This window comes from Fringilla coelebs (assembly GCF_963513975.1).
Source record: "Fringilla coelebs genome assembly, chromosome: 2".
Taxonomy (NCBI): Eukaryota; Metazoa; Chordata; class Aves; order Passeriformes; family Fringillidae; genus Fringilla; species Fringilla coelebs.
Window position 1 is genome coordinate 62745637 of NC_140029.1, and position 22366 is coordinate 62768002.

General features: G+C 41.5%; 2 protein-coding genes across 3 annotated transcripts; one reads left to right on the top strand and one right to left on the bottom strand.

Moving 5' to 3' along the window:
* Positions 1-4991: 4991 nt before the first annotated feature.
* On the top strand, positions 4992-8354 carry NUDT15 (nudix hydrolase 15). Of its 2 annotated transcripts, XM_084226711.1 has the most exons (4): positions 4992-5578; positions 5705-5895; positions 6421-6498; positions 7921-8354. In XM_084226711.1, the coding sequence occupies exons 1-4, from the start codon at positions 5424-5426 to the stop codon at positions 7938-7940; spliced, it is 444 nt and encodes a 147-aa protein (XP_084082837.1). In that variant the 5' UTR covers positions 4992-5423; the 3' UTR covers positions 7941-8354. The 2 variants fall into 2 exon arrangements, with proteins under 2 accessions (XP_084082837.1, XP_084082836.1); XM_084226710.1 differs by lacking the exon at positions 7921-8354 and having other exon boundaries at positions 6421-7907.
* A 2088-nt stretch (positions 8355-10442) lies between these two features.
* MED4 (mediator complex subunit 4) lies at positions 10443-17391 on the bottom strand (the record flags this gene model as incomplete). Its single annotated transcript, XM_084226645.1, has 7 exons — positions 10443-11118; positions 12263-12394; positions 13200-13286; positions 14258-14315; positions 14697-14867; positions 15211-15277; positions 17273-17391. The coding sequence occupies 7 exons, from the start codon at positions 17389-17391 to the stop codon at positions 10946-10948; spliced, it is 807 nt and encodes a 268-aa protein (XP_084082771.1). The 3' UTR covers positions 10443-10945.
* Between the last annotated feature and the right edge of the window lie 4975 nt (positions 17392-22366).

Genomic DNA, 22366 nt, shown 5'->3' on the forward strand with positions numbered 1-22366 from the left:
ATGTTTTATTGTCTGATTTCCTCTTGGCTGTGAAACTCAGTCTAACTGGGGTGGACTGTAAACATGCCCAGATTTCTGTTCTGATCACCAGTGCCACCACCTGGCTCTCACTGTCAGCACAAGGTGGTTGTAAGCCCAACTCAAAATCTTAAAAACAATAGTTCTTGGAAATTACACATGCACCTTTTCTTTATTTTGTTAGACACACAAGAAAAGATAACATTCTTGGCTACAACCAGACAAATTCCTAGTGATTCCAATATAGACTCAGGTTTGTATAAGCTCAGCCTTGTTCAATATCTGACCTACGATTGAAGAGACTGCACAAGGAATGCACTGTAGGATTCCAGCAGATATCCAGAGGTTTTGCTAAATCTCCAGAAATAGGATTAAGGCCCTCTTTGAAAAGATGTATTTACAACTATAAAGAAGCAGGGAAAAGGTACATTACAAATGAGATAGAAGGAGCAAAGAAGTTTTAATGGACCAGCAGGACAAATAAAGCATCCTGTTTGAGGCCAAATATAGCATCCTGGAAGGTTCAGGTGTTATGAATAGACATGAATTTGCTTTATTATAAATTATCACATTCATGTAGTGACAATGGTACAATCTGATTTATTTCCCAGACCTTGTAAGCTCCGCTGGTTGATACTTGGAGGTTGAAAAACATGGGGAGAGATGGTCTTGCCAAGAACATCAGAGTCAGAAAGTGAAAGCCTCTGCCAAGGCCATAAGTTCAGAGGGTAGGAAATTTCCAAGATGAAATTTATCAGGGGTTTAAAAAGCATCCCAATACCTGTGGAGAAAATCACCCTGAGCTTTCCAGAACACTTTTAGTTGAAGACAGGAAGTAAGAGCCCACTTTTTTGGTATGGTAGGTGAGTAAACAGGTTTAGCTGATGAATCAGCCATGGTCAGAGAAAAAAAAACTGACTTGGAAGCAGAGTGAGAATAATCCTTCAGTGTTGTCTGCACTGCCTCACATTGCATGTCTTACAGACGGTAGATTCTCTCTGCACCACTTGTCTGCAGGAGTACCATCATGGTTGTCTCTGGACAAACCACAGGTTTCTAAGGGGACCCTCAGGCATATCTAACAACATGAAACTATTCACTGCACCCATTTGCAATATTAACAGGTTATTCCATCTCTTCTCTCAGTCATACAGAAAAGACAATCCAGGGTCCTTCCCTGAAGGTGCTTCCGTGCATCTCCTGCAAGGATTCTGACATCTGTCCTAGCAAACAGGCATTTGATGTGTGCACTCTCAGGTCTGGATAGGTGCAAGTTTTCTACAGAATACAGTGTGAACATTAATCACTAATGTGCCATCTCTTCCCAACCAGTGAAGGCTGGCAGATGAAAGGCTCCATGAAAGCAGAAGGATTTGGTTTGCAAAAAAATGATCTTTCACATAGCTGAGCTGCGGAACACCTTGCCACAGATGCTGCAAATGATGAAAATTTACATGGGCTCAAGAGGAGTCTTGATAGGTCAAAGAAGAGAAACAAGAAGAGGGTTAGTAAATACACAGAAGCCACCTCTGCCTTAAGAAGTCACTGAGCTACAGATGGCTGTAGAATAGTAGTCAAAAACCCTGCCATGATTTCTTGCCTACTGTATTCAAGACATCCATTCTGGACCTCCAGGTACTATCCTAGATGGATAAGGAACAGACGCTTTTATAGTCTTTTGATTCAGGGTCCCCTGGGATTGAGTACAGACAGAAGTTTCATCGAAGCACAATCCATCTTCACCCCCCTATGAGTTGTCCAAGGTCACTTAAAGTGTTAATGACAAAGCTACAAACCAAACAGAATCGTCTCAGCACCTTCAGTCATTCCAATGACTCAGTCCTGTCTGGACACAGAAAAGAAATAACAAGCAATGATGACAGCACACCTGTAATACAGCTCTAACTTGTCCTATTGCTCTTACACACACCATTATTCTCTCCATATGTAAATGTGATCAGAAGTTATTTACATTTCAACTTAAAAACTATATATCACACTTTGCCCAATTTTCACTAATAATGTTTATGAAGCCATAATATCACAGCAAGCAATAATTTATGGTGAAAGCCATTTAATGGAAACATGTGGTGTCATGGAGATAATTCTGCTAAAATAAAAGTGAGGAAACAGTTAACAATGTTACATTTTCAATATCAGGGTTTGGGATAACAACCAGCTGCTTGAATGCAAGAGAAGAAAAATCTTTCAGGTTCAAGTTTCAGCCAGGGTGCTGGCAGGACTTTGGTGTCATGCGCTGTTGTCACATTCCACCCAGCTTCTGAATGCCAGCTTTGCAATAAAATATTTTAATATAATCCTTCCCTCTCCCAGTTCATACTTCTGCTAAGAAAATGCAAATATATAGTAAATTCCACAGCCAGGGAGCCATGTGTATGAAATTCTCAGAAAGATGGATTTTTTTGCTTGTGTAGCTGCTTTTCAATAAGCTATTGTGCACTGTGTGCTTTTCTAACCTGCTTTTCCTATGTGTGCTCCTCTTAGGGAACAGCTGTGTAGTCATTTCAACCTGACATAAATCTGGCCTGTCTCTAATATGGTTAGTCCCAACATTCTTGTTCCCAGTTGCTCTGACTCACTGCCTCCCTCACTTATGTACCTGAGCTGTAAATTGCATCAGGGATCACATCCCACTAAAAATGTAATCTCTCTCCCAGTTTGCTGAGTCAGGTTTAGCTTTGCGCTGTGTTTAATCTGATTGAACTCTGTCCTGTCCCCTCCCTGTGCCACCCACAGCATGCTAGAAAACAAATTAATGAAAAAAAAAAAGGTTTTTTTGATCCAGTTCAGCTCAGACGTACAGTTCATTCAATAACACTTCAATCAATAAAAGCATTTGCATAAAGAACAAGGGACTGGGCCTGAAAATATCTGCCTCTTTTCCAGTAGCTGCTGGACATATGCTGGTTTAAATACACTGTTTTGGCTCACAGAATACTTTCTCAGATAAAGTATTTATGAACAAATTTACAAGTATATATAAACCATAATCTTGCAAGCTTTTCAAATTGTAGCAGAAGATTTTGCTACTTTCTCATTCTTGGTTTATTCCCCTATCTCTCTTCAGTGGATGTCTGTTCACCATCAGACTCAGAAAACCAGCCTATATTTACTTCATGATCTGCAATACCTGGCTGCATAGTTATGTCCTTAATAAATCCTAGAATGAAACCAATTAGAACAGATCAGTCAAGAAAATGCTTCTTTTCATACAGTATTCTTTATACTAATGATCACAAATGTAAGGTGGAAAAATTGAAACAAGTCTAAACATCTGTATACAACAAGATCTCAAAACCTTAACATAAACTTTGCCATTTTAAAGTTTTGTAAAAGGGTAATACTTCACATCTTTGTTGTGATCAAGAAGAAGGTAGAGAGGAAGGGAAAATCTTAGTGTACTGACAAATAAAAATATATTGTTTGTAAAAACTTATTTTTTTTACTCTACATAATCATCTTCATATAACATTTTCATTTAATTGTATCCTCCTAATATAGTAAACAAGCATAATGACCATATGGATTGGTTTTTTTGCATTTAAAAATAAATCAGTAGAATGACAATGGGTCACTCTCAAGACTTGTTACTAAATGCTGTTGGGTAAAAGGTACAGGAAAATGGTGTACATAGAAAGTAGAATGTTTTCACTGTTCAGGTAAAAAGAATTGTGGTGTTTTATTGTATTGGACCAAAATGAGCTTCATGGCTTGGGAGGAATCTTTGATATGGCTTTTGTAAGATCTTTGTCTTAAAATGTAAATACAGAAGTGATGTAACTGATATGTCTGGTGTTTCATCTGGAGATTAGGATACTCCTAATGGATATCCTCATGGATTAGGATACTTAGGATGCTCAGCTGTACTGGGGTGACAGATACAAATGAATGAGCTTGGTTTACAAAAAGTCTTGTTAGCTTGGCAATTTGCCCAAGATTATTTATTATTATTGCTGTCATTATAAATTATTGCTATTATTTACTATTATTGCTATTTATTATTACCAATGTCAGTAATTCAGGCTATTATCACTGTAGGAGTATCGGGGAGAGCCAAAGGTGATACAGAGACTCCATTATTAGAAGGCATGAAAAGGCACTTTATTATTAGAAATCCACAGTTCTTATAGAAACAATGGTGGACCTAAGACCTGATTGGCCTTTAGGAATCTTCTTTCACCTATTAGTCAAGAAGGGACAACTCCTTGTAAACATCTTTGACAAAAAGAGATTGCCTGCCAGGAGCAGATATTGAGATAATAATGGTTTTAATTATTTCTCTGAGCTTTCTCACAGCTTCTCAGGAAAAATCCTGGGAGAGCTATGTCTCTCTCTGTTCAGAGGATACGTGATTACCACAGGGCATGGCCTGACATCACAGTTAAGCAGCAGGGCCAAATGCTGCCAAAGGGCAGCCTTGCTTCTAGCACACCCAGCCATTCGCTCCTGACATGCCCTTCATGCCAACACTGGATCTCCACATCTGATCCTGCATTGAGCCACTTCGGGCAGTTAAACCGCAGAAAACTGATCCCAGAAAATGTGATTGAGCTTCAGCCATTTTGGCTCTATGACTTTCATATGTAAATAAAAACATCTGTACATAGATATTTTAAAACCTTACAAAAAAAATCCCCCAAATCAAACAAACAAAAACCCCAAAACCAATTTGAAAGGTCTGCAAATAAAAGAACTTCTTTCTCTGTTGTGATCAATAGGCTGAAGAAGGGGAAAATCTGACAAACTTTACTGTTGTTTATAAAGAAAATGAAAGCTTGTATCTTGTGTTCTTCATATCTCTGTAATTTATAAAAATGTGAGAATGAAGGTAAGTATTTGCCAGCAGAAACTTTTATTTCTTTTTTATCAGTCAGGAACTGTTATTCTGCCTGTGGAGCTCCTCTCAGCTAAGTTTGCAGCTTCCTTTTTAAATAATTCCAACGTGTCACTTCAGAGTCATACTCTTCACAGACCAGAAACAGTGCGCTAACCAAAGAAAGGCCACTTTTAAAATTCTGAAAAAATCTGCAATCGAGACCGACTGGCTCCGTGACCTTCAAAAACCGAGTCGTATCTTGCTTGTTTTCAGCTGCCCCTCGTTTGCACAAACGCCTTTTCTATTCCCGGCGGCCTCACAAGTCCCTGCGCGTTGAGAGGCAAGGACTCCAGGCAAACAGCAGGACAGGGCACCTCTCCCTCTCGAGCCTGCCTCGGAACCTCGCCACCTTCCTCACCAGCGACGTCACCACCACGCGCATCTCGTGCGCTCCGGATACACCCCCGGCCAAGGGCCTGCCAAAACCCGGCATCCCCAACCCCCATTGGCGGATCCGCCCCCGCCTGCCCGCGGCGGGACGGAGCCTCGCCGAGCGCCCGGGGCTGCCATGGGCGAGGAGGCGGCTCAGCCCCGGCGGCCCGGGGTCGGCGTTGGGGTGGTGGTCACCAGCGCCGCGCACCCCGGCTGCGTCCTCCTGGGCAAGCGGAAAGGCGCGCTGGGCGCCGGCACCTACCAGCTCCCCGGAGGCCACCTGGAGTTCGGGTAGGAGCCCCGTGCCCTCCCTCCCTCCCCGCCCTGCCCTCCCTCCCCGCCCTGCCCTCCCCTTGCCCCGCCGTGCCCTGAGGCGGCCGTGCCGTGCCTTGCCTTCCCTTGCCTGCCCGCCCGCAGGGAGAGCCTGGCGGAGTGCGCGGCGCGGGAGACGCTGGAGGAGGCGGCGCTGCCGCTGCGCCACGTGCGGTTCGCGTCGGCCGTGAACGCGGTGTGCGCGTCCCAGCGCTACCACTATGTCACCGTGCTCATGAAGGGCGAGGCCGAGCCGGGCGCCGAGCCGCGCAACCAGGAGCCCGACAAGAACGAGGGTGAGTAATCGTCTAGTTCCAAGCGCCTTGCCGCGGGCAGGGACACCTCCCACTAGGTCAGGTGGCTCCGAGATTCATCCTGCCTGGCCTTGAACACTCCCAGGGATGCGGAATCCAGAGCTTCTCTGGGAAACAAAAAAGCTGCTCAGGCAAAATGACTCTATAGGTAACAGAGAACCTGACTTTGTATTGGTAGTTTCTGTGTGATCCATCTAGACTTGTAGAGGAATTGTTGTATCACGGAAACAAAGAATGTCCTGAGTTGGAAGGGACCCCCAAGCATCATTAAATCCCATTCGTGGCCCTGCACAGGGCAACCTCAGCAATCCCACCTTGTGCCCGAGTTGTCCAAAGACCCCTTGAGCTCTGTCAGGCTGCACTATGGAGCCTATTCCAGTGCCCCACCACCTTTTCCTAACATCCAGCCTAAACCTCTCCTGCCACAGCTTCATGCTGTTTCCTTGGATCCTGTCTTACTGAACTCTATACACTTATTTTTCTTTTTTTTTTTTTTTTTCCCTACAGGCTGGGAATGGGTCAAATGGAATGAATTTCCTCCAGCAGATCAACTGTTCTGGGCCTTACGCTGTTTACGAGAGCAAGGTTACAATCCCTTTACAGAAGAGCTCAATCATCTAAAGGGGTACACGGGAAGTCACCAATTAGAGTAAAAACAAATTGTATGTTATGTAACAAACTAAAGGACAGACCTGGTTTTTTTGGTGCAGAAGAAAAGAAGATATGAAGTGCTCACCCTGCCCATGTAAAAATATTATCTTTCCCGAAGAAGAACATGCCAACTGTTTCAGTGCTTTTCCCATATTTCACACGACAGTTGTCTCTCATTCCAGACCCATTTCTAGGTTTAGTAGTTAATAATTAACTTTTTCTTTTACAGAAAACTCAGTGTTCTATCTAGTTAGTCTTTATATTGATGACCAGCTATTTTGAAATCAGCACCAGCCAGGGAAGCTTGCTCACTTCAAAACAGTTGCAGCAAAACTTACTTATTTAAACCTGCTTTCTTGTAATTATTGGACCAATTTTAAAGCTTAGCCTTGTCTCTTAGCTTCAGTTATGAAGCTACTGTCATGAACAAAAGTTACATTTAATAGACAGTGCCTTTTTTCCCTACAGACAGCACTATACACTTGAAAATCAAGAGTATTATAAATACTCTTGAAAAGATTGTCATGACTTATTGCAGGGAATGAAGATTCCCTGACCTTTCTTGCCAGTTGTTTTCATAACAGAGTTTTGTTTAGAGCCTCAATTACATTGAATTTATCTGCAGAAATGTCTCAGATCTCTGCAACTGATCTGAATTTGTTACTGAACTCTTGGAATGTAGAGGTGCCTACTCTACTAGGCTGACACAAATCTCATTTATAAGTGTAGCTCCATGGCTAAAATCATACTTAATGGCTAAAAAGAGTTGTCAGTATTAAACTGCACACATGATGTAGTTCTGTATTGCTGGCTATTGAGATTTGGTAAAATTGTGAATTTTCAGTTTGACTGATTAAATGACTAAGTTGTTAATGAATGAAATTACAGTACCCAACAGTACATATAAAACCAAGGAGTTCATAGTTTTAATTTTTCTAGAATCTGTTTTTGATTCTTTTCAGCTGTTGTCACTAAAACATCAGCAATTAATTTTAAGATAGAACTTTTAACTAAATCACCAGTTGGCTCTTTTTTTTTCTTGCCAGGGTTCTTTTATAGCACATCTCTTGTCTATTTCCTTCAGATATACTCATTGTTCAAAAATGTTATTCTTTTGAATAAAATACAGGCACAATACGGAGAGATTAAAATTGCCTGAAATTATGAATTGACTTCTCAGTTCTTAAAAGAAATCAGCTTGGGGGATTTAAAGCTCTTCCTTGCTTTGAACATACATTTTTTAAATGGAGATGGCTCTTCTTGCTGAGAAACAGTGATGAGGCATTAGGATGCTACTGCCCCTGGCAATCCTCCTGCTTAGAGTTTGAAATATTAATTATGTGTAACTTCCTTTAGGACAGACACCCGTTCTCTGAAGTGAAGAAAGAAGTAACATTACACAGCAGTCTTGAAATGGGAAATTTCACCAAAACTTCCTTTGCTACTGTAACTTTGTAAAAAGCTTATTTTTCTATTCAAATGTGGAGATTTGCTTCCTGCAAGCAACCTTATGTACACTGAAAATGATTCCATTCAGCTGTCAACAAAGAAGCTGTAGGAAGAGTTGACAGATGTCCTGCCCATCTGTCACAAAGAATAATGAAGAAAAAAAAATTAAATTATTTAGTACTATTTTAAATTTTAGAAAACATTTAGGTCCTGATGAGAGAACAGGGGCCAGTGTAAAATGGTCTATCATGCAATAAATACTTTCTTGGTATATTTTGTTAATGGTTATATACATTCTATTTCTTGTAAATACACAAGTAGACACTGAAATGAGGACAGAAACAGTATCTCCATATGTCAGCATTTCTGTATCTTTTCAAAATGGACAGATTAAAAGACTACAGTGCATTACTGCAACCAGCTGTCAGCAATCCCCAACTTAAATAACTTTGTTTGTGTGTATCACCCATTTATATTTCCCACCCCTGCAGAAAATGTGGTTCTCATACGATTTTAGCTGCCAAGACTCAGTCCTTTCAACTAAGTCTTTACTTTGATTTTTGGTACTTTTGCTAAATAGGAAAATCTATTATATGTACATATCTAAGCCACCGAATAACAGAACACTCAGTTACCATACCATGGTTCACTAAACTGCTTGTAACTGACAGAATTCACCTAAAATGGCATTAGTTAGCCAGCACTGAGAAGCATACTCCTGAACTGTACATAGTTTGGAGCACTGATGCAAGGAAACTGATTTGGATGCATCTAATACCCAGAGTTTGATTTTATGCTAAATGAACAGTGGGCAGAGCTGTTGCCTGACCTATTTATTAGATGTAATACATTGGTTCCATTTAATCCCGTAACAGAGTAACTAACAAGCCAGAAAAAGAAGTGGTCATTGCTTCAGTTCCCTCTTATGTCTGAAAACAATCACCCACCTCCACAATATTTCAGTTGGTGAATTACATAGATACATCCAATAGAAGAGTTTTGAGTAGACTACAACACTACATTTCCCATGAGTTTTAATTACATATGTTTGTATTTTGTTTCAAGAATGTCCTTGTAAGTTAGAAGATAAAAGAGGCTGGTGAACTGTGTCAGTGGTGTGTAAAGAGAGGGGCATTCAGAAAGAAAATACCAATCCCATTATACAAAGCATTAAGAAACTCCATTTTGTAATATTGTGTATGATTCTGATCACACATGTTTTAAGACAAAAACTAATGTGAGCTAGAAAAGGGGTGGGCAAGGTTAACTAGAATGACTGAGACAGGGCACATGTATTTGGAATAATGTAAATTAAACAGTAAAGACATTGGACATAAGCACCCAAGAGGAAATCATGATACTGACTAAAGGTTACAATATGTATGTGTATGAATAACTTTAAGCTATGAAAGCGGTGACAGTTTAATAATTCTGAAAATACTTGTAAAAGGAACAGCTGAGACAAAACCGAATTCCCCATTTCTCCATAAACAAAACCCACTGCCCCATATTATGCAATTGAATGTGACTGAAGTCCTTCTTTCTACATCCCTATGGGATTTGTACAGGTTGGTCACAGGTGGCAGCATTACTGGCAGCAATGTTTGAAAGATTACTTGAGCAAAGGAGGAATTACCTGATTCATTAGATACTTCCTGTGAGGAATCTACAAAATGGAAAAGGGAAGAGAATTGTGATCTATGCTGCAGGAAGCTGTTTTGCAGGACAGAAACCTTTAACTGCCAGGATCAACAGTTCACATGAGTTTTGAAATTCTATCAGAGGGTTACATAAGAGAAAAGCAGCTGTCATAAAATGACTCCTTAAGCAAAACAGAACAAGGAAAGGAAAGCCAAGGGACGTGCCTTTGGAAAGACAAAATAACCTTGCAGCTGATGCAGGAAATGTAGTTGCGAAAGTAAACAAATTAGCAGGTTCAAAGAACTGAAAAAATTATAGATGACAAGAACAAAAAAAAATCCTTGAGCACTTTGATCTGAAAGGAGCTAAACCTGCAGCATGCCCTAAAGTGTGTCACCTCCAGGGTCCCAGGACACTTAACCAAGTATTTGGGGCAGCCTTGTGGGTGGACACTCGCTGCTTCAGGGTCTGCCCAGCTTTGTGTGTACCTGGAAGGGCTCACCTGAAAAGGAAGGACAGGCTTTCCCCTTCTGCTCCTCCTCAGCTGCTTCTAATGCTGACTGTGCATTTTGCATAGGGGAAAATGGAGTACAAACTTCTGAAACTCAATCAGAATTCAACCACATACTGGGACAAAATGTGCTGAGTATTGATGTTACATGGCAACTCATCTAAGATTCAAGTTTGGAAAACTGAAGTTAGATCAAAGCTGAGTTTATTTATGACAAATCATTCATTATATATTACAATAATTACAAACTCTTTTATTACACTTATTGCCATAATTTTGTCCTTGATACACAGATGATCAAGAACACAGATTTAGGCAGTAACAAAAAAAAGATACATTACAAACTTCATGTTTCATTTCTGTGGCATAGAAAAGGCTATCATCAAAAGAGTAAATTTACTAACAAACATACAAGGGGATTCCCCTTACACATTTTTTCCCAGGAACTTATGTCATCTAATGTATAGTAAATACATATATATAAATATATACTTACACATCTCTTGCAAACATACATTTACACAATCACTGAAAATCTGACATCTCTCCCCCAGCAGACAGCTCCCAGACATTTCTCCCAGCTCCCAGAACATCTAACAGGAAAAAAACAAGTCTGTAGTCCATGGTTTTAAATTAGCCACCCTATTTCTGAGCAAGCTGTTATCTTCTCCCTACACAGGGCTGCTGGTGTAACAAAAGGATATTGCAGTTTGTGACAAACAGCATCTAACCTACCTTCACCACAGGAAAGGTCTACTAGGGATACTGTCCCCCTTGTACCTAGTCTGAGTCACTGCTGCTGCTTGAGGAGTCTGTTGACATAACTTCTACATCATCTTCATTCTCTTTATTGTGTCCTGGAGGCTCCAGCATGAAGTCATTACTATGATTAGGAGGTAGCATGTTCATTGACATATCACTTGACTGCCAAGGATATTGAGGAGCAAGCACATCTGGAAAAAAAGAGGCATCATCAAGAAAACTGTCAGTTTTGTATATTGATAAATTCAACATGACAGCTCAACCAGAACTTCAATTTAAAATCAAAACAAAACTTGAAATCCTTTCTAAAGTTTAGACAGATTAAACCCTCCAGTAACAGCTGGAAAACATCTCATGATGGAGCACTTCTATAATTGTAAAAGTCTGCTCTGCCAGAGAGGCCTATTTATGTAGGTGGCTCTTGATAACTCATATAGTCAATACAGAGCTTTTCATCTTCAAAGCACAGTTAGAACTGATTTAGCATTCACAACTACTGTGAGTAATGAAAATTATCACCGTCTGTCAGTATGCAAAAATAGATTAAAATATTAGATTAAAAAAAATTCAGGCAGACCATAAAAATTCAGAGAAAAAGGCTTTATCCAAATATGCCTGAAAAGCAGCTCAGAATGGAAACTAGTGTTTTACATTGTGTGGCCATGCTTCAATGCTAGAACTAGTCTGCTATTAAACCAGGCTGAATGTGTGTGCTAAGCAGCCTGGAAGTTGGGAGGCTACTGAGCAGTCCAGAAACTGGTCTGCACATTCACTAAGGACTCAGTAACTGGACATCTATGCAGGAGTCTCCAAAAGGACTAGATCCCATAATTAGCATTCTCAGGACATGCCTCCACACACCAACAGATTCAGCATCCCTACACAAAATGCTCAGGCAGCTTTAACTTTCTTGTAAATCAATGTTTCCCTCTTACCTCGACAGTCTAGCTATGTGAGTGTTTAACCTGACAGAGGAGCCCAAGACTCAAGAATTTTACTGGAGGAGTTTAAATCCCACATTTTCCAGCTTCTCGAGGAAAATTCCTAAAATTCCTGAAAATTTCTTTCAGTTCTTATAGAGACAGCACTCAAAAGTAAATGGATCACATCTGCATCCTCTAAGGCAAAGGAGCCAAACAGAACAAGCTCTACTAAAACATATACAAAAAATATGCAACTTCTAATTACCTTTCTTTACTAGGTATTCACTGCTAGGGAACATTAACCTCAATTTTCATTGCTTTACCTCTGATTTGCCTTTGCTAAGGGAAAGGTAAAACTGCTGTGAATCTATAAGCAATAAAAAAAACCACAACAAAACTGAGTTTCACTTACCTGGCAGTCTGCCTGCTGCAAGGGCATCCCCTGGTAAGTGTCCATTGACTCCATTGGTGGGTGGGTTGTTCATCTGACCCAAGAGACCACTTCTCATTTCCAGATCTGTAGGATATGGCCTACGTGGGTCACCTTTAAGAAAAAAAGGAAAAAGAATGCCTTGAAATATTTAACAATTGTCTTGCAGACATTAGCTTTAGCTTCAGAGCCTAGTTTAATGACCACAAAACCCCATACTCTGGTTGCTTCGATGAGTAATGAGCATCACACCTGTTTTATTAAAATCCAAGTCTGTCTTTCACTCAGACTTTGTTCACTCAAACTTGGCAGAAAAAGCATATTAAAAAAACCCCAAACAACCCAAAGCAACTCAAACAAAAAAAACCCATCATCCATCATGTTTAAGATATTTTTGCTCACCCTGCTACTTCACAACTAAATGGCAAGGACAGGAATTGGCTCAAACACATTTTCATTTTGGACAAAGAGGGTAGTACCCAAAATTGAAACGCTTCATAGTAAAAGTTCTGCTTCTGGCTCCACTGTTTACTAACATTCTGTGAAAGAATATTGTAAAGGGGCAAGAGGAAACACAACCAAACACATAGAAAAGCCTTTCACATATTTGGCTTTGATTTATAATCAAGGTAAATGTTCAGGGGAAAAAGGTAAACAAGGGAGAACAGAGGAGGTCAGTCTGTTAATGAAAGCAGACAGTTTCATAACCTTTTGGAGATGTATGTGAAGTCCACAGGGTTTTGAATATCCATTTTAAATAAAACTAAATATTTATAATTAAGTGTTATATATAACAGCTGAAAACAATGTTATTCTAATAAACCCTGGTGTTTATCGCTGTATAAAAACACTTTAAGAGCAGATATTAAACATGATTTATTATTAAAAAAAAATCTACTGTCACAAACACAAGAGTTACCTGGTACCCACGTCAGAGGGGCACAAACAGCATTGCTAGCACTAATCCTATGGGCATATTTAATTATTTCTTCAGAGGAAATGGCACCTGGAAGAATGGAAAAAAATGTTGCTGCATTCTCAAGAGATTGTGTCATTTAATTATTTCAGACTATTGGCCACCAATATCTAGAACGCTGGAAATGTGATTTTGCCAAACATTAAGAGCCTGGTTCAAAAGCAATGACTGTTTAGAAGATTCTCAATCTATGCAAAGAGCTTTGCAGTGAACTAATTTTACACACACAAGTACAAAACACCTTCAATATCAATGGTTCTCCAGCCTCGTGAAAAACACAAACAATCTCTTAAACAAGTGTACTTGACAAGCACAAAAAAAAAAGTCTAAAACTTCAGCTCCTGCTTTACAATTTTCTGTAGCAAAGAAGTTTTATTTGTTCATTTAGTAACTATAGACTGTACCCAGAATAGTCCTTCCAAATATGTACTTGTATTAGATTAATAGAAACTTAATTAAATTCCTTGATTTTCTAGATGAAAGAGGCATAACAAAATTATAGAAGACACCATAAGAAAAAAAACCAAACCAACAAAACAACTGGAAGAAGATGCCTTCTTCCCCCCCAAAAAAATTTAGTTTAGTTTGGTAAGTGCCACAGAATGGCAGGAATTACTACAATTACAATCTAATATCACCAGCTAGTCAGTCTTTGAAAATACAGAGCATATACAGACAAACATTCTCTTCTTTTCCTTAGCAAACCTCCTGAGGCAATTTGGTAAGGCACTTAGGTAATCAGATATACTATTATCAGTCCAAGAAGACTGCTGAGACACTTTCATATTAAAATATGTTTGCCACAAAAAAAATAATTCAATGCTGTCTTTATTCTGAGGAAATAGTTACAGTTTCATAATGAAATGGAAATTTGTTTACACACAAAGCATCTGAAATCTGTGATGGGAGAATTAAAAAAAATAAAAAAGGCCTAATTTGAGCTCACTAAAAACTTTCTTTAGAATTGCATTTACGTAGTATGTACAATCATGGATACTCACCTTTTCGTGCTTTTTCAATTGATTTCAGTTTCTCCTTTGCTTGATAAACAGCTGTTGCCTAGTTGTAAAAAAAAAAAAACAAAAAAACCCACAAAAGAAACCAAACCTTCAATGCATCTTTAATTTATAAACATATACTTAAAGTCAGCTTTGTGAATAAACCCTTCAATTTAATTGCATTTTAGAAGAGAAATTTCTGTGAACATTTTCAAAATACACTGAAATAAAGTAGATTTAGAAGGAAATTAGCATTATAAAAAAAAACCGTAATACCATGATAACTAAACAGTGTTTGACTACTGAGAAAAAACCCAAACCACTAAGCTCTTATGAAGTTTTAAATATTTAAATCTTCTCAAACTAACACAACGCCACTTTGCCCAGAACCACCTTTTCTACAAGGAGATGCTCAAAAGCAAACACATCATTATGAACTTACCAGTATGTGCTCTGCTTCTTTAAGCTGTTTCTGCAGCTGCTGAATATCATTATCCCGCTTTTCTACTACCTTTTCTAAAAGCTGCATTTCATGATGGATTTTTCCCTGATCAACTGCCAACTTCATTAGCTCTTGAAACTCTCCATCTCTCTGAATCAGCAGTTCCAGGATCTATTGAACAACAGTTTTGTAGAACTTTTAATTTGACTAGAGTAAAACACACCCTCAATACTACAAAGAAGAGCAAATGGTATCCAAAGGAGTATTTTTGTTTGAATGAAAAATGAAACAAAATTTCTTCCTGTTTGCAGAAACAGCCTATGAAGCACATAAAAAATGAATAAACAACAGGAGAATCAATAATGCCTTTGAGGCAGGGCCAAAGCCCCATCATGACCATTAACTTGAATATAGGCAAGGACAAAGGGAGAAAGAACAAATAAAAGAGTGGAAAAAAGTTAGAAGTAAAGCATTATGCTTACCCAAAGAAACACGTTTCAGAAAGTCAGCTTACCTGGCTCTCCTCTCCTGGTTGTGGAAGCTTTTGGTTTCTTGAAATTGCCAGAATTTCAATTAGCTCCCTGAAAGGAGAACTCAGTTTGAACAATTTTCTAAGGCATTCTCACGTCAAGTCATCCCAAAATTACCCAGAGTACTGGTATCATTACAAAAGTGTTCATAGACCTGAGTATTTTATATTTTATAGTACAGTGTGGACAGGGATTTTTCAACCAAGAAAGCACACTTTTTTCTTTGTTATTTGAGCTCGTGAAGCCCCCATGTATTTGAACTCAAGAAATAAGTTCCTGTTAAACCATAAAAGACATAAACAGAAGCTGAGAGAAGAAACAGCATAATGAAGCATAACTCAGATCCTTCTTCTCCTACCTTTGTTTGTTGCAAGAGAGTCTTCACTGTTTTACTTCTCTACTTTTCTCCATTTTTTCCCCAATATACTTGTAATTTAGAGCAACTAAATCTACACTTTCAAATACCAAGAGTCTGCTATGGAACTACTTTTACAACAAGTATTTCCACAATGGTATATTAGCTGTGCATCAAGCACACAAAAAATATAAAAGAACCCTAGTAATATTCTGGTGCTAGAAGTGCTTCTCAAGCAGACCTCTTGATCACACTTCCAGATATCCAGATACTCTGCCACTATTCTGAAAAACCACCAAGAACCTCTAGGTACCATGATGCAAAACAGCATTTTCTGTAAATTCAGCAGTTATTTGGCTTCTAAGGCTCTGGATGGCAGTTCAACCCCAAGCACAAGTAACTGCCTATCTGGAGACACTGCCCTTCGAAGTACTGATTATTTGCTTGGTCCAGTGTAAGCAGCTCAGTGGGGTGTGTGAGTAATACAGCAGTGGAGCCAGAAATGTCTCAAAAAAAAACCCAGTAAAGCTCTGATCTTGGTCTATGTCTCTTGGTCACTCCTTAACACTACTATGATTTTAAACAACTAGAGATTAAAGAAACTTGTCACTGTTACTAAAGCTTTATTCCATCTGACCAGCACTGAGCAGTAGCAAATCCATTTCAAGTAGGTCAGGTACCACCATCAAGGGTGATGTCACAGGGTGCTGTAATTCTGCCCTGTGTCAGCCAGATAATGCGCAGATGTAGATTTGAAACTACAGAAAGGCTACAGATTGGACATGTGGCTTAATTTCTGCCCCTACCACCAAACCAGTACTATGACAGAGAAAGGCCTACCCCCAGGGTGCTGCAACACTTTGCTGATCAATAGGAAGATTCTCTAAATGCTCCAGACACAAGGAGAGCAACTCACCAATAGCTTATCCTCCTCTTGGTAATCATTGAGCGAGCGAGCCACATGGATAGCACAGGTTATTCCTCTGAAAATGCTTTCCTAAGCTCCTGCTCTTGCTGAGGTGTGGAAAATAATTCGGAACTATCTGAACTTCACTGCCAGCTGTGCCTCCACGACATGACTAACAACTTGGATGGGACTACCAGCCAGGACTCAAGACCCTGGATTAAGTATCTGAGCATTTCTATCACTCTGAAGAGGAGCTCTGCAGCCTACTTGGAGTGAATGTAGCACTAATACAGGCGGTGACCAGAACAGCTGATGTCATGCAACACCATCTACGTATTTCTGACTTAAACATATTTTTTAGTGACTAATAAAATGCCTAAAATCGACGTGTACGTGTGAACTTCACAGAAAACACAGGTGTCAACCAAGTGACAAAGGCAAGTGGTAGAAAAAGGAAGCTGCCCCTCTCTCTGCAAACCACCGATGCTTTCCCACTGGGACGAGCGCCGGGAAGCGGTGCGCAGGGCCGGGCCGAACCCCGGCGCGGCACCAGCCCCTCACCCTCAGAGCCGGCCTGCGGACGGCCGGGAGCAGGAAAACGCGTACCCGAGCGGGTCAGGCCGGCGCTCCAGCGGCGCCGGGCCCCTCCCATCCCACCCTCAGGGGCTGCCGCTCCGCCCGCCGCCCGCGCCGCCGGCTCCGCGCACGCACCGCGCCGGGAGCCCTCACCCCGCCCCCGCTGCCCCGCCGCCACCCGGGGCCGGCGGGGGCCCGAGCGCGGTACCTGGCCAAGAGCTCGAGATCCTCCAGCGCCGCCAGGAGCCGGTCCCGGGTGCTGCTCCGCTCCCCACCTCCCCCGCCCGCCGCTGCCCCGGCCCCGGCTCCTGCCACCGCCGCCGCCATCGCGATCCGGCCGCGGACCCGAGTGGGAACCGCCCCCGGCCGGCGCGGGCAGGCGCGCGGCAGCGCCCCCGGCGGCCGAGGGACGGGCGGCAGCCGCCAGGCGGCGCGCGCATGCGCGGGGCGGAGGGGCGGATCCCTTGCCGCGGGCGGGAATGCGGCGGGGGCCGGCGGGGCTCGTCCCGGGGGACGGGGGATGTGAGGGGAAGGGAGGGCGCTACTGCCTCCTCGAGGCCAGATACGCGTCTGTCACCGAGCTGTCGTGAGGCCGGGTCGCTGCGCGAGGATCTGCGCTGTTGCTCTTTGGACCGCAGGATCATTTAGGTTGGAAAAGACCTCTGAGACCATGGAATCTGAACAGTGTCGTGTCAACCAGACCGCGACACTAAGGGCCACGTCCAGTCTCTCCTTAAGCACCTCCAGGGATGGTGACACCACCGCCTCCCTGGGCAGTCCATTCCGGTGTTTAACCACCTTTTCTGTGAGAAAAATCATCCTGATGTTCAACTTAAACCTTGCCTGGTGCAGCTGAAGACTTGACTGTGACCTCTCGTCCTGTTGGTAGTCATGAGGGAAAAGAGGTCAGCCCCCACCTGCCTACAACCATTCCAACTGGAATGCATTTGTGGAGTCCCCACAAAGAGCCTCCAGGTGACACTAAAGGCACAGAAAACAGGCTGCAGGTGAAGTGTGTAACTGAATTACATCCTCGGGGGGTCAGTTTTTGTCCAAAAATCCCTCAGGTGCCTCAATCCTGATCAGATGGAGGATGAAATCACAGAATCACAGAAAGGGTCAGGCTGGACCACAGGGGGTCATCTGGTCCAACCTCCCTGCTCAAGCAGGGTTGTCCTAGAGCTCACTGCACAGGATTGCATCCAGAGGGTTCTTGATATCTCCAGTGAGGGAGGCTCCACAACCTCTCTGGGCAACCTGTTCTGGCACATGGTCACCCATACAGTAAAGAAATTCTTCCTCATGTTCAGGTGGAGCTTCCTGTGCATCAGTCTCTGCCCATTGCCTCTTGTCCTATTGCTTGACACCACTGAGAAGTGCCAGGCTCTGTCCTGACACGTCTCCTTTAGACATTTATATATCTGGTGTTTTACTGACAATCAAAGAAGGTTAAGTGCCTGATAGTGAAAGCACAACAAAAACCTGAGCTTTAAATCAGACCAAGACCAGGGCTGGCTGTCCCATACATGACTGGAGGCAACACTGCCTGTGCACACCTGCGTGTCCATGAAGGCAGCTCGGTGTCCATCACAGACCTCTACACACAATGGTCAGGGCAGGTAACAGGCACAAATCCTGCCCCCAGCCCTGCCAGTAATTGAGTTAGAATTAAAAAGTGCCGCTGTGTTGTGGGGATTTTCTAATTATAGCTGCTCTCTACGGGCTGGTGAAACACACTGCTCCTTCTGGGTGGAGTCGCAGTGAAGGCAGTGGAAGTTTTTTATATTCATGAAAGTTTCAGTAATGTGGAAAGACCCTGTGAGGGCAGGGTGGAAGGAAGATGAGGGAGTACAGAGTGAGAGCTAATCTGGGGCCAGGGTTTATTAACCAGGGCAAGCACTGCCACAGAACAACAGGGAGCCCCAGACCCCGTGTCCTTCTGCTGTCAGCAGGCAGCTCCCTGTAAACAGCAATTTTCTTCTCCCCTGATTAGAGAAAGGCCTGAAAGGCCTACATGAACAATACTACCCTACATGAATAATAACATCTCTGACTGCTCTGGTATTTTCTCTGATTATCTGTTACCTTCTGCAATAAGTGTGTTCCAGAGAAAGTTACATTTATTTAAAGAAGGGAAAAAAGGCAAGAAACTCATTAGTCAGTAATTCTTTGGACTGTGATTTAAATAAGCAATTCAACATTATGAGATTTGTGATAAAGCAATGAGATTTGGCAACTCTGAGAAAAAAACTTTGCCTACAGGAGTTATTTAAAATTCCTTTGCAATACCAAACAACCCTCAACATTCTGATTGTAAATTGTTTGGGAATTCTGTTTAAACTGCATAGCAGATAAAATCTCATCAAATAGTTCTGCCTTTTAAAAAATTTTTGCTTGCTTTTTTTTCCCTGCTCTCTTTCCTTGCTTTTGTTCAAGGAAAGATGTAATCAGTGATGGTATCTGCTTGTGCATCCAGTTCACTGATTTGTTAGTGTCTGTATGGGTGCATAAATAGAAAGAAATAGTGACATCAAAAACAAAGCAGTCCTACTAAATCATTTTCTTCCTCATACTCATTTTGACATCTGAATTATTTTGACTTGAAGTACTTGTGCTATATTTCAGTGCAATAATGCTGGTTTCACTTGAGCTAAAAGCTTGCAGCATTAACAGGACACTCAAAGTTGACAGGTGTGAATATCTGTTATAGGTGATTTCTGTAGCCTGATCTTTCATTCTCCTTGTGCCCAGGAGCTTGTTCCCTGCCTTTCTTTTCGCAGCAGTACTACTCCCATCCAACCAGGCCAATACCACCCATCTTTCCCTGGAGCAGCCACCCTTCTCTCCCTACTCAAATTTCTGTCCCTCTTTCAGGCAACATGGACAACTGTCTGCTTTCTGCTGCCCAGTGCTTTCCTTGTCCTTGCCCTGGCGATCCAGCCATGGCTGGGGAGTGCAGTGGAATAGGCAGAGACTTAATTGTGCTCGTGCTTCTGTGTGGGAGGACAGGGTGACACCAGAGGTATCAGGGAATGCCTGCCTGTGCCAAGACACAGAAAGTCATTCAGACCATGGCAGAGGGTCATCTCCCTCAGGACAAAGGGAAAGGCTGGGTGAAATGGGCTCATGCCCCAAACATGTCCCATGGGCTGATTACTTTAAGACTGAGTGAATAATTTGCTGAATAGACTTCTGAAACATTTGCCTGTAAAAACAACAGAGCTTCTGTTCCCCCAGTGTTGGTTCCTCTGTTACCTCAGTTCTTCAGTGCTTTTTGCCTACTTTCCCCTGGGTAAACTTTGTTCATAGCTGTGGTGGTTTTGAGCCAGACCTGCTTCTTTAAAGATCACGCCCCTCCTGAATAACTAAGCATTGTTCCCAAATTTTTCCAGTAGTCTGAGAACATTTTATTTTCTGTGGCCATACATGGATCTTTGCACAGTGAGTTTATTAGACATTTCCGAGCTCTTTCATTTCAGATTGTCTATTTAATGGCATACTGAATGTATTGTTAAGAACCTGCTTGCATAAGCAAAAATAGCTAATTTTATCTTGTTCAGTTGAGTCTTTTCTCTTCCAGAATGGGCCTTGAAGTGATGATCTGCGGAGCAAACTGATTCCTCTAGACAGGTCTAGGAGCAGCTGATCTGCTCTAATAGTTCACCAAGGGCAAGAAGCTGAGATGTTGCTAACTTCTCATGTCCCAACTGCAGATTTTCACCCACCCTTAGCTCCTCCTTGGTGTTTGCCATATGGTCCATGAACCACTTCAACTCAATAACCAGACTGAAGAATATTTAATTTGGGAGAGGGTGTTGATTTCCTTCTGTGTTAGAGAGTGAACTCTAACCTCATCATATGGAACCATGCCTTCAGAGCGTGGCTTTAGTTACAGCTAATTTCATGGGACTGTGGGCTACTGCTGAAAAGTGATGTCTTCCCCTTCTCTTATTCATACTTCAGTGCAATTCAGACCTAGGATTCCACTAGTGCAAAGCCTTTTCTTCCAACATAACACTGTGATTCCTTAACTTCAGGTATTCCTACTTTTTTTTTTCATGAACTAGAAGATCACTTTAGAACATGGAAGCTGAGCTGTAGAGAATCTCACCTAAGAAGCCCAAAGCAGGTCTGTGCTTCATTTTAAATCTGTGTTTTTTCTGGGCTACAGTGTTTTTTTCAGCTGTCTTCTAATTTATACATTCCAGACACTAGACATCAAGTGTTCAGTTGGCAACAGCTGGGTTTACCACACTTTAAAATAATAAGGAAAAATATACTGAATACAGAAGATACATAACTCCTGATGGCTCTCAGGACCATGTGTAATAAAGCATTGCAATCACTACAAATAAAAGGGCAGGAGGATAAGCAAGGAGAGCAAGAAGGAAAAAGGACAGAACAAATACTCATTTCCACTTCCCCTAAATAATGTAAAAATAAAATCCTTTCTGCCAAATATCAACTAAAATAGAAATCAGACATCTTGAGCACTGTTTGGAAGGATTTCACAGCTGTACTTTGGTCTGGGAAGATGAGAATAATCGTCCCTCATTTATCAAGACGTCTTTACACCATTAATATTTTGAAATGTGTCTGATAAATCATCAATTTCTTATTTCTATTTAAAAAGGAATCTATGTTTTCCTGCTCACTTATGTTGGATAGCAATTTTGGACCAATGAGATAAGACAGGAAATGAAAAAGATGGCTTTGCTTAACTGGTGTAAGTTTAGAATAGGTTATAGATGAGATAAAAATAGATAATACTATGAGGCAAAACTTATTTTTTGGGGGGAAGGAGTGTGAAACACTAGTACATATGGCCAAAACCAGAGTTTGGTATGCCATTCCAGACTGTTTCAGCACAGAATTAGCTCTACTTTGAGCTATATTAAACTTGAGTTACACTGATTTCTTCTGGTGTAAATTTGGGCACAGAGCCCTCAAGACAGGAAGTCACCCAGGCAGAAAGCAGTCCTTGCTTTCAGTCTGCTGGAGGGCTTGTGGGGACCAGTGCTGCCTATGAAGTAGGAGGTGTTGAGTGGGAAAGAGAACCAAAATTGGCCCTGGATAGTGAGGGGAGGGAAAAGAAGGAAAGAAGGAAAGAAAGAAGGAAAGAAAGAAGGAAAGAAAGAAGGAAAGAAAGAAGGAAAGAAAGAAAGAAAGAAAGAAAGAAAGAAAGAAAGAAAGAAAGAAAGAAAGAAAGAAAGAAAGAAAGAAAGAAAGAAAGAAAGAAAGAAAGAAAGAAAGAAAGAAAGAAGGAAGGAAAGAAAGAAAGAAAGAAAGAAAGAAAGAAAGA

Excerpts from the sequence above, each read along its gene's own strand:
- NUDT15 (XM_084226710.1), top strand. The coding sequence starts at position 5,424 with ATGGGCGAGGAGGCGGCTCAGCCCCGGCGGCCCGGGGTCGGCGTTGGG. Across the intron at positions 5,579-5,704 it reads GGAGGCCACCTGGAGTTCGG|GGAGAGCCTGGCGGAGTGCG; the intron begins GTAGGAGCCCCG and ends GCCCGCCCGCAG. Across the intron at positions 5,896-6,420 it reads GGAGCCCGACAAGAACGAGG|GCTGGGAATGGGTCAAATGG; the intron begins GTGAGTAATCGT and ends TTTTCCCTACAG.